The sequence below is a fragment of the Sardina pilchardus genome, chromosome 6 (assembly GCF_963854185.1).
Source record: "Sardina pilchardus chromosome 6, fSarPil1.1, whole genome shotgun sequence".
Taxonomy (NCBI): domain Eukaryota; kingdom Metazoa; phylum Chordata; class Actinopteri; order Clupeiformes; family Clupeidae; genus Sardina; species Sardina pilchardus.
Window position 1 is genome coordinate 36,287,691 of NC_084999.1, and position 16,541 is coordinate 36,304,231.

The 16,541-nt window shown below is 39.5% G+C and overlaps 1 protein-coding gene across 2 annotated transcripts in view; it reads left to right on the forward strand.

Annotated features, from left to right (window-relative positions):
• Window positions 1-16,541, forward strand: part of agmo (alkylglycerol monooxygenase) — a 199,458-nt gene that overhangs the window by 144,202 nt on the left and 38,715 nt on the right. For both annotated transcript variants that reach the window (XM_062539691.1, XM_062539689.1), the window contains exons 9-10: window positions 4,406-4,540; window positions 8,381-8,494. In XM_062539691.1, the coding sequence (XP_062395675.1) occupies window positions 4,406-4,540; window positions 8,381-8,494 (249 nt within the window). The remainder of the gene's footprint in view (window positions 1-4,405; window positions 4,541-8,380; window positions 8,495-16,541) is intronic.

The window sequence follows — 16,541 nt, forward strand, 5'->3', positions numbered from 1 at the left end:
GCTTGAGCTCCCATGTTTACAAAAAGTAACGTTTCGACCCTTGGGTCTTTCTCAGGCAAATGAACCAATACTCTAACTAATATAATTATATACTATATAAGGTTATACTATGTCTGTGGTCTCCAAACGTTCACAAAGAGTGGACCTCCAGAGATCGCCAGGGCCATTGATGAACTGACCACAGATAGATCGCACCATCGCGCTCATACTATGCTAGACTACCGTTGACAACATAGCGATATTTCATGACATAATCGGACACATACGCTTATATAACGCGAGGACATTAACAATATACTTCTGAACAAATAAATACATGGTATGAATTCATAATTTAGGCTACTGTAGTGCGACATTTCATCAAAAGCCTCGTTTGGATGTGGACAAACCTACGATGCTAAGATAGCCATCTGATACCTTAAAACCAGCGTCAGTATTGTAACAACTACGCCATAACATCCCACATAAACGTGAAAATTAGACCCATAACAAATTAGATGACACTTCTTACCTTGGATTAATGAGTAGTGAGGAAAACCCATTGTTTTGAGTCCATAACGCGTGTAGCCCATCGATGGCTTTGGTGTAGCTAGCTCCACGGAACTTACTGTGGTCAATATCTTCTTCTTCTTCATATGGCGGTTGACATACTGTGCTCAATAGCGCCACATCGGATATACCTGTACATAGTGGCCAAAAAGAGCACTGCACCACTACCTACTGGGGAGGGGAGGGGGGGGTGGGTAGCTCTTGCGCTTGAATCTGTCAGTCAAAACACATCAGCCAATAGGAATGCACCCCACAGACACCCACCCATATGTGAAGTTTGTGCCAGAATCGCAAGCAAAGAAACAGGCAGCGCAAACGCGAGAGCCAGAATCGAAACTGAAAAAGCCAGGAGCAAACAAACGAATGATGTCGCTGCAAATGATTGTTGTTATTGTAAACCAAAAGACAAGTTATTCAAACAGTTTTTTTTTTGCAACTACACAAATAATTTGTTTGCTAGTTTAGATTTTTTTTGCGAGTTTAGATTTTTTTTTTTCGACTTTATTTTTTTTGTTTAGATTTTGTATTTGGTATTTTGATTAATTGATTTTTGTTTGAATCAGAAAAAGTATTGTTTGAACATTTTGGCACAAACGAAACTCCATACTGCTGCACAGTGCAATGCCGCCTGAAAAACTTGCGTACGCGAGTTCAGACTAGACGTGAGATTTGAGCGTATCGCAGCGATCACGTTCACATGGATAAATGCCATACTTCGTGAGGAAACAAGCGTATGCCTGTTTTACGCCTGTTTTTGGACGTACGCACGTTTCATAAATGAGGGCCATTGGCTCTGGCGTGCGGCGTAACTTTGATAGCACTTGGCTAGCCCAATGCATTCATTAGGATCCAAACAGAGATGAAGTTAGAAGTGACCAAACACCTCATTAATAACATTGGGAGCACTTAGACTCTGCGCAATATCCTCCTTCCAAAGTGAAACTGAAAATGCAAGAGTGAGGATATTACTGCCCACACAATATAGTTATCCCTCTTACCTGCTTAGAAATGCCCCACTTGCCATACTTGGTCGTGTGACTACTCGTGTAACTGTATTTTAATAGGGAAAACATGGAGGTGTTTGGTCTCTTCTAACTTCATCTCTGTTTGGATCCTAATGAATGATCTGGGCTAGCTAAGTGCTATCAAAGTTGTGCCGCGTGCCAGAGCCAGCACGCATTGAAACGTGAAATGTATGCATCAACACTTCTTAGTTAAGGGAATAACGTAGTTTAATATGAAATTCACTAGTTCCCTCATCGGTATGATTTGTTGTGCTTGGGTGTAACGTTAACAGCATGTTTGGCTAGGTAGCTGACCGTGGTCCTGGAATGCCTGGAGCGGAGATCGCGTTAGAGTGATGGCCGCTTGCACCCCCCTGTGTAAAGAAGGAGGATGAGTAACTGGGCTATCAGTGAAAGGAGGAGTAGGGGGAGGAGGAGGGATGACTTAAGCGAACGCCGGGGCGTGTGGCATAATAGAAAAGAAGGCCGGCTTAAATACTCTTGGAGCGGGAGGCGCGGTGAGTTAATTGGTGTCAATCATCCCTAAGGGCTCCGCCCGAACTTTGTTCAGAAAACATCATAAATGGTGAAGTGTTCCTTTAAGAGTGAATTTCTTATTTTAAGTGTTCAACTTTACACTATCTTAAATAAAGCACAGCCATATTTTTTTGTCTCAAATAGGCATGAAATCTTAAAATTGAGGTAAGTACTGTTAAAATGAGATCTTTTACATCTCTCCCTCAAATTCTCATCAAAATAAAGCTTGTTTTAAGATTCAGTATCAAGAAAATTTGCCTTAATTTAAGATGACATTTAAGATTGAAGATATCGTCTTAAAAACAGCAGTTTATGCTTATATTTATATTTAACTTATTCTGAGGCTGTAACAACTTGAAATATATGTAATCTAGACCTGTCATGAGCTGTGGCACTGTGGTGCAACAGGTTACCATATTAGTACCATATACTCATCCAAGTACCCACAGGGACCCGGTTCAAATCCCACCTGAGGTCATGGTCGTGCAACATTCCCTCAGTTTACCTTGAGATGGGAGAAATACGGATTTCAATGAAACCCATGAATAGGACTTCCTGCTTTCAATGATGTAAAATTATGATTTTTACATCATTGAAAGCAGGAAGTCCAACATTGACATCCGTATTTCTCCCATCTCAAGGCAAACTGAGGGAATGATGCACGACCATTCAAAAACATGACTGTTTTTTTAAAGATACAAAGCTTAATGCTAATCGGTGAAGTGTCCCTTTAAATATATTTTACTTATTTTGGGGATGTAAAAAGTATATTTATAAGTAATCTGATCTTAAAACCAGCAATTTCAGTTTATGTTAAGTTTCCAAATACCTCTGTAGACATGCTTATTTTTAGATTTTTTATTTATCTTAATTCACAAAATCTTGTCAAGTGAAATTATCTTGCTGCATGGACAGATAATTTCACTGTTTTGAGTACCTTTTACTTTTGCAGTGTTTAAGTTTTACAAAATATGTCAGATATGATCTCAACAAACACACAACTTATCATGGAAAACAGTAATCAATTTCCAAATATAATTTTCCCTGGACTGAATGTATGTGAGACTCAACACATTCTTTCTGTTATGTGACTGTGGAATTGTTTTGAATTGCCATGAATTGAATTCCACTTCCTGTCATTCCAATTCAAATTCAAATGTAGCTTCCTGTGGGGTGGGGCCAATTCAATTCAAATTCCAACTCATGAATTGAATGGAGGCATTGTGCACAAGCTTGATGCAGAAACACACCCACACGCATGCACACACACAAACAAACACACACACACACACACACCATTACCCACACACATACACACACTTACAAGTATACACACAGAGACACATAAAACACAAGCAGGCAAGCAGCGACACACGCACACACACACCATTATCCCCACCACACACCCTCACAGCGAAAACTCACAGACAGAGAAGCGCCCATACACGAAAGCAAGCGCACACATACACACACTTATTTAAATACATAAAAGTTGCAGTAGGGGATGGAGTAGACAATGGAAACAAAAGCGTGAATTATATTTGCGGAGAGAATGTGCAGGACTGAGTGGCGGTCATATTGTGTACCGCTTTGCGGTACATATAGTTTAACATAGGAGTCAAATACTTATGCCCCCTGTATTTAAGGAAGAACATATTTATTTACGATACACTCTTCAATCTCAAAGAAAATTGGTGTCTTTAGCGGTTTGATTTTTACTCATTTTTTGAATTAAGGCTAAGCTCAATAGCTAAAAGATGATTTTATATTCCTCTTTTTAGTCAACTTTGGCATGGGGTCAAATACTTAGTCCCCCCACTGTATATCTATGTATGTATGGTATGGTGATCAAGCCACATGACTGGAAATATAGTAGGCCTATGTTTATGAAATGAGAGAAGCCATTTCCAATTTGCCAATTTCTACAATAATAGATGTTATGTTAGATATAACATAACTCCTTTTTTGAAAAACTGGCATATGGGATTTTACAAGCTCTCTGATAAGAACAAGGCCACTTAAGGTGTAGTTTTTCACTTTTCCTCACTATTAAGCAGGGAGGGAAGGCTTTGATTGGCTGTTGAACTTAAATATGCACCCTGTTGTGGGTATTGCCATCAAACTAATGAATTCATATTAAATATAGATTAAGATTTTTAAAAAGTAATAATTATAACTATAATTCTACACTCACTCCACCTGCATCTGAATGTACACTGTAATTACAGTGCTGATGACTGTACAATTTGATTAAGAGATATGTTCAAGGTTACTTTGTGTTGTTTTGTTCTGTTACTTTGTGTTGTTGTTTGAAGTTTCATTACTATCGGTATCTATGGAGAAAAATCCAGAAAGCTCAGGGGATCAAATATAAACTGTCTGTTATGTTCAATGGACCAAGTTGGAGACCTGGACTGCCAAGACTGGGAGATCATCTTAACGTGCCTAAGGTTAGAATTTCATTTCAGTTTGAAGCCTGCTCTTAGTCATATCCTATTTATAGGTTTGCCATTAATGCCCTTTTCCTAAATGGTTAATATGCATTGCCATTTTTCATGTAGAAGATATAGGCATTAAAGGTTGGGTATGGAATTCGCAAAACGGCCGGCAGATTTTGAAAATAGACAACTTAAACAGCCCAACCCTTTTCACCCTAACCACATGGACTCGCATTCATGCACGAGCGAGAATTCAGATGCACGAGAGCGAGCCAGGCTAGGCAATTGACAGAGGCTGAGCTGTGTGAAATGAAAAGCCAGCCCCGGCGTCTGTGCAGTATATGAGTTCTAGTCTCCATACAATCGCTCACATCATCCTCCTTCCCAAGCAGGTTACTTTGCTAGCTAGCTAGTTCTACATTCTTGTAGGTAAAAGTTCCACAAATCCCAGATGGCAGAGTTTACATTATAGTAAAAGCACCATAGCCTACCTACCGCCGGCCACTCGGAAATTCTAAAACAATGATGCTTTTTTAATACACCAAAATAAAATTTGATAAATGAACCTCACATTTTTCAGTAACCATAGGTGTGTATATTTGAACAGAATCTGGTTTGGTTCTTACCGGGGCTTTTACCTCCTGAAATATACGAGTTTAGAGCTGGCCCGGTGGTTCACCTATTCCACAGCTCAAAGCCGTTTTGTTTCGTGTCATCCTTAGAACACTCTTCGAGTCGCGCTAAAATGTCATTTTTTGGGCATAGCCTAGCTTATTTATTGCGTGGGTGCATGAGTTTCTGTACGAATCCACCATCTTAGTTTGTATGGAAATGAAGTGACACACAACAAGGGTGGACAATTGAGGGACATGCAAGCCTAGTTGGTTTTGTTTTAGCACTGGCTCTGGCTGGCGAGCTTTGAGTATGTGCATTAAAGTGTCAAGCGCGCTTGAGGAGGAGGAGGAGGAGGCGGAGGTATACGACAGTTAGATTGACGAACGAGCTGTGAAATGATGCTAGCGGGTAAAGAATATCATTGGCTGGAGTTTTTCGAGCCTGTTCCACAGATGATTGACGTGTTTACTTTCCATTTCAGTGCTTCCAACTCAGTGGCTGTAAGAGCGTTCGGGGATTTCAAGTGATTTTGCAAAAGTGGCCAAAAAAGCGAACCCTCTCCCTACCTTTAACCCTCTGGAGTCTAAATCCCCCCCTGGGGATTTGAAAAACTGTTCCAAACACATCTCCATCTCTGCTATTTTTTGTCCTAAAAACATATAAGTGGCACCATTAGAAACCCTTAATCAACTAGTTTCCAAATATATATGTTTTAAAAGAGAATGCATCAATGGCGCTTTGTAAAAACAATAAAAGAAAATCCTAGGATTTTAGTCCTCTCACCTGCAGCAGGCCCATTCAAAAAGCCCATTGAACTTAATTTGCATTTGAAAGAGACACTCACTAAGTGACCCATTTAGTCTGACTTTTTTCCAATTTGTGGTAAAACTACATACATTTTTTTAAAGTTCTTTTTACTTATATGGAGCCAACAACATTGTTTTCAAGGTTCAAACTTCAAAAGTTTTAGTTCGATATATTTATAGTGTGTTTTTTGCCTTTGATCTTTGACCTTTGAAAATATTTTTTTAAATATGTGTGTTTACACTGAATTAAAATAAAAAGTAATTTCACTACATCCACTTTACTCTCATACAATTATTGTGGAGGACCTCTAGAATATAACCATATGTGCCACTTTTGCATAGATGTTTTTAGTTAAGCCTACCTTACACTGGCAAGATTTGGGAAAGATTCTTGAAAGACTGTAGTCTTTTGAGTAAAGTTTGAATGAGGGGCATTAGTGAAAAGACTACAATCTTTGAAGAATCTTTCCCAAATCTTATCAGTGTAAGGTAGGCTTAATGAAAAACTTAAAAATCTCAAGGTATACCTGACTGCCTCAAAGTGCCTGCAAGTGTTAACCCTCTGGAGACTAAAACCATGTCCACACGTAGCAAAACGAACTTCCCCCCCTCCGTTTTACCTGGCAGCGTTTCAAGAGTATTTGCGTCCAAACGGATCCATCTCAATCGATCTCAATACGACTCAACACGCTACTTCATATTCCAGGCCTTTACGTGGCGCTGTTTCAGTTCACCAAATCACCAAAAACGGAGAGGAAGAAGAAGTTCTAATGAGACGTCGAGGTGAAAACTATTTTTACAGGTTATGAGTGGAAGGCTAGAGCACCAGCCAAAAACTCCCGTTTCCCCTTGTTTCTCTCCTATCTTAAGGTCATCTCCTGCTGCCCTCCCGTTTTGTTGTTTCTCCCGAAAAACTCTCGTAATTTGCATTGCCATCATACTTCATTCGAAAATCACTGATCCATTCATTTTCTGACAACAGGTTGCCATACACCCGACACATATAGCCTACGCAATCACTTACTTTCAATTTATTTCAACCGTTCTCTCAACGTAAACCCAAATAAGGAAACCGGTGCAGTTCACAGCCGAGTCTCGCAAGCAAGCGGGCTAGTTGTTAGCCTAGGCTACTCCAGAATTAGCTGTTATGAAATGGTTGGAAATTGAATTGATTAACACATCACAAACTGTTCTTGAGTGTAGCCTAACTTGTGTCCTCGAAACAAAATCTGACAGCAGCTTTGGAGTTTTGGAAGTAGGCTGCAGGCAGCAGTTGGATAGGCTGCATAGGCTCTAGGTAAGGTAAAAAAAACAACGACCGAAATGCGGTAACGTCATCCCGTTATTTTGAAAGCTAAATGTTGACCGGTATGGGCTATGGGGTCGAGGAGTGTGGCGATGACATCATCGAAACGCAGGTATATGCGTCTTCCCCCGTCCAAACGAACGCTAGAGGGCTGCGTATTCGAACTCATGCACTCTGGGACCCGGTTTCAGATCGATTCGTTTTAGGGCTATGCGTTTGCAGTATTCGTTTGGACGAACGGCCAAAACGAAGCAAAACAGCTGCGTTTCACCCAAAACTCGTCTCCGTCTGGACAAGCCCTTAATCCCCCCCTGGGGATTTGAAAAACTGTTCCAAACACACATCTCAATCTCTGCTAGTTTTTGTCCTAGAAACATATAAGTGACACCATTAGCAACCTTTAATCAACGAGTTTCCAAATATATATGAAGACAATGTGTTTATGGCACTTTGTAAAAACAATAAAAGAAAATCCTAGGATTTCAGTCCTCTCACCTGCAGCAGGCCCATTCAACTTAATTTGCATTTGAAAGAGACACTCACTAAGTGGCACATTTAGTCTGACTTTTTCCCAATTTGTAGTAAAACTACATAACATTTTATAATTTTCTTTTTACTTATACAGAGCCAACACCGTTGTTTTCAAGGCTCAAACTTCTAAAGTCTTAGCTCGATATATTTATAGTGTTTTTTACCTTTGAACTTTGAATTTCTTTTTAAATAGTTGTATTCACACTGAATTATAATAAAAAGCAATTTTATTACATCCACTTTACTCACATATAATTATTGTGGAGGACCTCTAAAATATAACCATTATATGTGCCATTTCTGCATAGACGTTTTTAGTTAGACGAAAAACTTTAAAATCTCAAGGTATAGCTGACTGCCTCAAAGTGCCTGAAAAGGCCCCGGACCTCCAAGTGTTAAGGACTCTTATCTAGGCAAATTTACTCAACGCACTGGCAGACAAATCTTAATATAAGATTAATAGCGCTTGGTTAGATTTACAAAATGTAACTGTAATGGTTTACATGAACACCACATAAAATGCAAATCCACTAGGTATGAAAAAGATAGTTTAATGAAAAAGGTTGAAAATGTTTTTTTTTTTGTACCATCCAGGTTGGTAAAGCAGTAATGCAGTTCAACCCAGAGTGGCCAACTTCTCTGAAAGTGTATGTGTTTATACACTTCTTACTGGTCCTTATGGTCTACAATGATGTGCTTGCAGCGATGGTATGTATATAGTTCACAATTATACAATGCAAAATAATGACCCCATTGACCCCATTTTTCTGCATGAAAACACACATCTAAATATAGCTGCAAACGGCGATGGCGGGCCCGAGCACCTGCGGTGCGGACCTGTGACATTTCGGAATCTAACAAAGCAACATGTGTGGGTTGGTGGGCATGTCATGAGCAACACACATGCCCACTAAATTTGGTTAATTTTTGTGAATATATGTGTCAATCACAACAGACAACACGCTAGGTGGCGCTATAGAGTCCCTAAGCCACACCCTAGGCCAGAGCTCTGTCTCTGACTAGCGATAGCAATAACACACAAGCCCACCAAATTTGGTTCATTTTCGTGAATGTACACGTCAACCACAACAGACAACGTGCTAGGTGGCGCTATAGAGTCCCTTAGCCACACCCTAAGCCAGAGTTCTGTCTCTGACTAGCGGCACCAATTCCACATGTAGCTTCCAAATCACATCCAAATGATAACCCTTTTTCTGTCTATAACACCAACTTCCTGTTTCTTTAATAAGACGCCATAATTCAAACCTTTGCCATTTCAATATACTTAAAAAATTCAAAAATCTGTTTGCAATTCCTCTTGGGCAACCCCTCCAGATCATTTTACTGCAAATATGACATGATTTCGATAAACCGTCTAGGAGAAGTGTTTCAAAATACATGATGTTCAATATTCATAATCAGAATCATAACTCAAATTTGTCTAAGATTCACTATGTAGTACTATGTCTCTGAGTAGCGACCGTAATTCCACATGTAGCTGCCAAATTACAAGAGTTTTAGAGCATGCCAAGTTGGTGAAAAAAGGCCACACTTGGCACGGGTAAGAGGATGAGAGTATAATAATAAATATAGCCGCAAGTGGCGATGGTGGTCCCGAGCACCTGCGGTGCGGACCTGTGACATTACGGAATCTAACAAAGCAACATGTGCGTGTCGGTGGGCATGTGCATGAGCAACACACATGCCCATCAAATTTGGTTAATTTTCGTGAATGTATGTGTCAACCACAACAGACAACACGCCAGGGATGGAAATTAACTTTTGTCCACCTGCCACAGTGACAGGTAGATTTTAAAATCTACCAGCCACTCAACATTTTTACCAGCTGATATATATTCAACCGTTCCATACATTATACTGCCAAGATGTAACGGTATGAAATTTTAACCCCACGGTTATAGTGACCAAAATTATCACGGTATTTGGTATTATTGCGCTATTGTGTTTAATATGTTAAGAAAGCACTGATAGGTCTACACAAGCTGAAATAGTTTTTAAAAAGTGTGACTGTGTCTATTACATTACACAAATATGGGCAAAACCTTATTGCCTTAAGCGGGATACAGATCATTCAGAGCAGTGGCAATCCTAGTCTCTGCTCAACCCTCCACACACACAGAAAATAGCTTGTCTTGTTGCTATTTCATATTTGAATTCATACACTTTATATATTTTGTTAACAATTTATAGCATTTTAGGATCTGCATAATAACTCAAAATATTCAGTAATTTGAATACTTCATATTGATTACACTTGTCTTTAATGATATTACAGGGGTGGTGTAGAGGTCTAATTGAGTGCCTGTCACTTTAAGAAGTATGTGAACATAATTAGGTTTCATTCGGTTTTAGTGACGCATAGTTCAAGGATACATGTTTTCATTAAATAACATGAATGTTCAAAAGACTAAGAAGGTAAGGAAAATATTTCTGGCGTCATAGAAAAGATAAGTGTCTTGCAATGTTAACTTATATGATTTAGGTAGGTTACCATGGTATGGCATTGTGAGTTGTCCCGTTCACTTTTTCCTGGGTCATGTTTAATTGGCTGGGTGCTTAACTTGGGTACCATGACTCGGAGTTTGGTATAGCCTATCTGTTAAATATATCCAATGTATTTCCCACCTAAACGTATTAACCGGTACCCTCGTTGTAAATACAGTCAATGGTAGGGGTGCAACGGATCGAAAAAGTCACAGTTCGGATCGTTCCTCGGATCAAGAGTCACGGATCGGATCATTTTTCGGACGAAAAAAAAAAAGACAAATAAACATAGTTTTGTCTTTGACGGGATGTTGTAACGTGGCTCAAGCACTTTCAGCATGTGTTTAAAGTAGGCTAGTGTTGTCATGATACCAAAATGATTGTTTCGATACCGATACTAAGTCAAGAATGACTTTTTCGATGCTTTTTTACAATTTTAGTTGATTTGGTGTTTAATCACCTTATATTGAATATTGTGTGATCATTCACACCAGTGGCCATCCAAGATTCTGCTTGACCCTCCACACACAATCTGCATAATTACTAGTAGCTACAAATGTTTAGTCATTTGTGTAGGCCTACTGATTTAGCTATCTTTAATGTGGTGTGGAGGAGTGCGCATAGGAGGTGTGTATAATTGAGTCCCTGTCGCTTTAAGAAATACGTGAGGGTAATTAGGCTTCAGTCTCACGGTTTTATTCTTGAGAAAATAAGTTGGATAGCCTATAGTGCATGATGACAAGGATATTTCATTAGATAAAATACATGTTAATAAAACTAACAAGTCGAAGAAAATCTTTCTGGGATCATAAAAGAGATGAGTGTCTCTTGCAATGCTCCTTTATGATTTTAGTGAGCACTTAGCTATCTCCAGATGTACAAGTTAGCCGATGTTGCGTAGCTTATTGCTGACATTGAACCCAACAGTAGGCTAAGCCTAAATTACCTAAATATCATAGCATAGGTAGGTGCGCAACAAACTTGAGATGTAAGTGTGCACAAACAAACTTGATATTAGGCTATTATTGTGTTGCTGCTATGCAGCCACATCAGCACTTAAACTAGCAGCCATGTATTGCTGGTTATGGCATGACCGCTAATAACGTGTGTGAGAGCAGAAAAGATGCGCAGGCAGGCTAGGGGAGCAGAGCAGGGAGGGACTAGAAGCATGCCTTGTGGACACGCATGTTACTTCAAAAGAACACACGGACATTATTATTAATTATTATTATAAATCAGTCTGCAGATCATGTGTGTGCCGAACCGAAGATACTGATCCGAACGGATCGCGGATCAATGATGATCCGTTGCACCCCTAGTCAATGGTTGTAGGCTATCTAGCTGCAACCTTAACTGGAAGAGTTGCCTAGGCTCTTATGGCTACTGACGCAATGATAAGAGCCAACCTTCTAAGGCGCTCCGTCCCAGAATATTTGTTGTGATCGTCATTTCCATGCTATCTATCGATGTTGAGGATATTTATACGTTGAAGGCGTGTGTTCTTATCTCTGTGGCGACTGCTAATATTCTGATGAAATAAACAACTTGAAGTAGAAGTAGTTGCTTGCCCGTCACAGTGGCGGGTGTGTTGACATATTTCACCCGCCAGCGCGCAAAACTACACGCATTTGGCGGGTGGCTAATTTTCATCCCTGCAACATGCTAGGTGGCACTATAGAGTCCCTAAGCCACACCCTACGCTAGAGCTCTGTCTCTGACTAGAGATAGCAATAACACACATGCCCACCGGCAGTGTTGCCACAGTTACTTTGGAAAAGTAATCTGATTACTCCTTTTAAAAGTAACTTAGTTACTTTACTGATTATTTTATTTTAAAAGTAACTAAGTTAGATTACTTAGTTACTTTTTAACTCAACATAAAAATGGCAACTGGTTTTGCCAATATTCACTTCATTGCAGTAACGTTTACAATATATAGGCTAAGACATCACAACCTGCAAAAAGTAATTTCAGGGAGGTATCTAAAAATACTTTAACCTACTGAGATAGCCTAATAGCCTACAGATTTTTTAATTTCCCCTTGGCTTAAATTTCCCCTTCTATCTATCTACAGTATCTATCTATCTATCAGATGAGTAGGCTATGTTTGTTCAATAATGTCTAGTCAGTAGCTTATACCAAATAAGGAAGGCCTATAGATAGGAACTGGTAATAAAATATGTGTATATCCTTCTACAGCCTTTTAGAATATGCCAATGAAATTACACTTGTTAAACTCACCTCGACAAGTCTTTTGCAATCATTTAATCCACCATGGGCGATGCTTAAGTCATAGTGCAGTGTGCAAGACTCTGCCATGACGCTACTGTAAGATATACATTGAACTAATTAATTTAGTTCGGGAGAAAAGAGATAAAAAGCCCGCCTACACTAACAACGTATCGGTTGATATAGCGAAACAGGGTGCACTCTGTTTTGGATGCATCTCGGGCACACACACGCACCCCTCTCTCTCCCTCTCCGTTGCGGCCGTCCGTTTTTATGTTGACATCAATTAATGTTCTACAGAAACACCACAGTAGTTCATATCAGCGTGCTAGCTATCTAACTAGTTGCTATGTGTTTTCAATTGGTTCTAATGGGTCAACAAGCTAACTCTACCGTTCGGGAGCTTACAGTAACCTACAATGATCTGTGTGTCCGGAACACATTTGTGTCCCATATAAACAATAAACCGTATCAAAATTAGCCATTAAAAAGTGGTCAAGAAATCTTTATTCACATTAAATATTTCCAGTTACGACCCCCGGAGCCGCCGCCATTGTTTTCTGATTTTTTTTGTTACTCCCACCTCTGTGGACAACGCAGGCTTCTGATTTGCTGAAATCCCGCCCCCAACACCTGACGTAACTGGTTCTTATTTCTGGACCAGCTCAAAGTTGGTGCTGAGTTGGAACCTGTTTTCCTGGCCCAGAGCCACGTTATTTTGTGTGGAAAAGCAAAGAACCGGTTCCAGACTTGGCACTGGCTCCGAACCAGCACCAGAACCGCGTCGGTGGAAAAGGGGTATGTGTAGAGAATTAGCGGGGCAGGAGAGAGACATGCAGCTGAGAGAGAGAGAGGGGGGTTGATGGGGCACCTACTCCTGCGCAGCTAAATGGATGGAGTATGAGACACATGCAAACACAAATAAACCTAAATACTCACTTTCTGTGAACATGGCTAAAGTCAAAATTGCAGCATAGGTTGATATGATTATTATTATTCGTAAACTCGCTTTAAAATATTTTAGGTAAAACTGTGTCCACCACAATCATTAATGCGGTTTTAAATAATACAAACAACACCAAATAAAAACAATTCTATATGACTGTCACTACAAACACACTAACAAATACTCCATGAAATTTCATCCAAATTAGTCACTGTTTTCTGCCTATAACACCAACTTTTTGCTTCTTTTATAAGACACCTGGATTCAAACCTTCACCAAATTAAAAAATCTGTTCGCAATTTCTCTTCAGCAACCCCTCAAGATAAACCGTCTAGGAGAATTGTTTCAAAATACATGATGTGCAAAAATCTGAAAATCTCACATAACTCAAATTCTTGAAATATTCACCATAGAGTGTAAATGTAAAAGTTGTTCAGATTAATACAACACACGTGTCCACCAAATCTGGGCCATTTCCGTGAATGTACGTGTCGACCACAACAGACAATGCGCTAGGTGGCGCTATAGAGTCCCTGAGCCACACCCTTAGACAGAGCTCTGTCTCTGGCTAGAGTTACCAATTCCACAGGTAGCTGCCAAATTTCAAGAGTTTTAGAGCATGCCAAGTTGGTGAAAAAACCCCCCAAAAAAAGCCTTGGGACAGGTAAGACGGAAAAAACTATAATAATAATAATAATAATAATAATAATAATAATCTGAGCAAAAACAATAGACAACGCACTAGGTTGCGCTATAGAGTCCCTAAGCCACACGCTAGGCCAAAGCTCTGTCTCTGACTAGCGATAGCAATAACACACAAGTACACCAAATTTGGTTCATTTTCGTGAATGTGTCAACCACAACAGATAACGTGCTGCTAGGTGGCGCTATAGAGTCCCGAAGCCACACCTTAGGCCAGAGCTCTGTCATTGACTAGTAGTATTAATTCCACATGTAGCTGCCAAATTACATTCAATTTATAACCTTTTTTCTCCCTGTAACACCAACTTCCTGTTTCTTAATAATACGCCATAATTCAAACCCCCGCCATTTCAATATACTTCGAAAATTAAAAAATCTTGTCGCAATTCGTCTTGGGCAACCCCTCAAGATCATTTTAGTGCTAATATGATATGATTTCGATAAACCATCTAGGAGAAGTGTTTCAAAATACATGATGTGCAAAATTCATAATCATAATCATAACTCAAATTCCTCTAAGATTCACTATGTAGTTTAAATGTAAAACTTGTTCAGATTAATACAACACACATGCCTACCAAATTTGGTACATTTCCATGCATGTACAGTGCCTATAGAAAGTTATCATACCCTTTTGAAATAGTTACTTTTTTTGTCTTACAGCCTGAAATCAAAACCCATTTAAAAAAAAAATCTTTTCCAGTTTTATTTACAAATGTAGCTGTACAACATCAAAATAATGAAAAAAAAGTCAACAGTTCTGAAAATTAATAAAAAATTAAAAACTAGAATAACAGGGTTGGAAAAGTCATCATACCCCTGACTTAATACTTTGTAAAGCTTCCTTTTGCTTTCATTACAGCCATCAATCTGTTTGGATATGTCTCTATTATAGCTTTGCACACCTAGATAGGGGAATATTTGCCCAATTTTCCCTGCAGAAATGTTAAAATTTAGTCAAATTCTGTGGGGAATGGCGATGGACTGCTCTCTTCAAGTCAATCCACATATTTTCTATAGAATTTAAGTCAGGGCTCTGACTTTGCCACTCAAGGATATTCACCATCCTATCCTTAAGCCACTGCTTTGTTCTTTTGGCAGTATGTTTAGGATTTTTGTTGTGTTGGAAGGCGAATGACCTCCCCATCCTCAGGTGTTTAGGAGAGGGACGCAGGTTTTCCTCAAGAATTTTGGTGTACTTGGCAGCATCCATTTTCCCTTCTATCCTGACCAATTGCCCAGTCCCCGCTGAAGAGAAACATCCCCAAAACATAATGTTGCCCCCACCATGCTTCAAAGTAGGTATGGTGTGTTTTGGGTGTGTTTGGGTGTGTATACTGTGTTTGGTTAGCGCCTGGAGCTCAGTCCAAAAACTTCAATCTTAGTCTCCAAAAAGTTCGATCTTAGTCTCATCTGACCATATAAGCTTTTTCCACATGGTAGCAGAATATTCCAGATGTGTTTTTGCACTGAACTCCAAGCGCAATGTTTGGCGAAAACCAACACAGTACCCCACCCAAAACACACCATACCTAGTGTGAAGCATGGTGGGGGCAACATTATGTTGTGGGGATGTTTCTTTTCAGCAGGAACTGGGCAATTGGTCAGGATAGAAGGGAAAATGGATGCTGCCAAGTACACCCACATTCTTAAGGAAAACCTGCGTTCCTCTCCTAGACAGCTGAGGATGGGGAGGTCATTCGCCTTCCAACACAACAATAATCCTAAACATACTGCCAAAAGAACAAAGCAGTGGCTTAAGGATAGGATGGTGAATATCCTTGAGTGGCAAAGTCAGAGCCCTGACTTAAATCCTATAGAAAATATGTGGATTGACTTGAAGAGAGCAGTCCATCACCATTCCCTACAGAATTTGACTAAATTTTAACATTTCTGTACGGAAAATTGGGCAAATATTCCCCTGTCTAGGTGTGCAAAGCTATAATAGAGACATGTCCAAACAGATTGATGGCTGTAATGAAAGCAAAAGGAAGCTTTACAAAGTATTAAGTCAGGGGTATGATGACTTTTCCAACCCTGTTATTCTAGTTTTTAATTTTTTATTAATTTTCAGAACTGTTGACTTTTTTTTCATTATTTTGATGTTGTACAGCTAAATTTGTCAATAAAACTGGAAAAGATTTTTTTAAAAAATGGGTTTTGATTTCAGGCTGTAGTACAAAAAAAGTAACTATTTCAAAAGGGTATGATGACTTTCTATAGGCACTGTATGTGTCAACAACAACAGACAACGTGCTAGGTGGCACTACAGAGTCCCTGAGCCACGCCCTAGGCCAGAGCTCTGTCGCTGAGTAGCGTTACCAATTCCACACATAGCTTCCAAATTTCAAGAGTTTTAGAGCATGCCAAGTT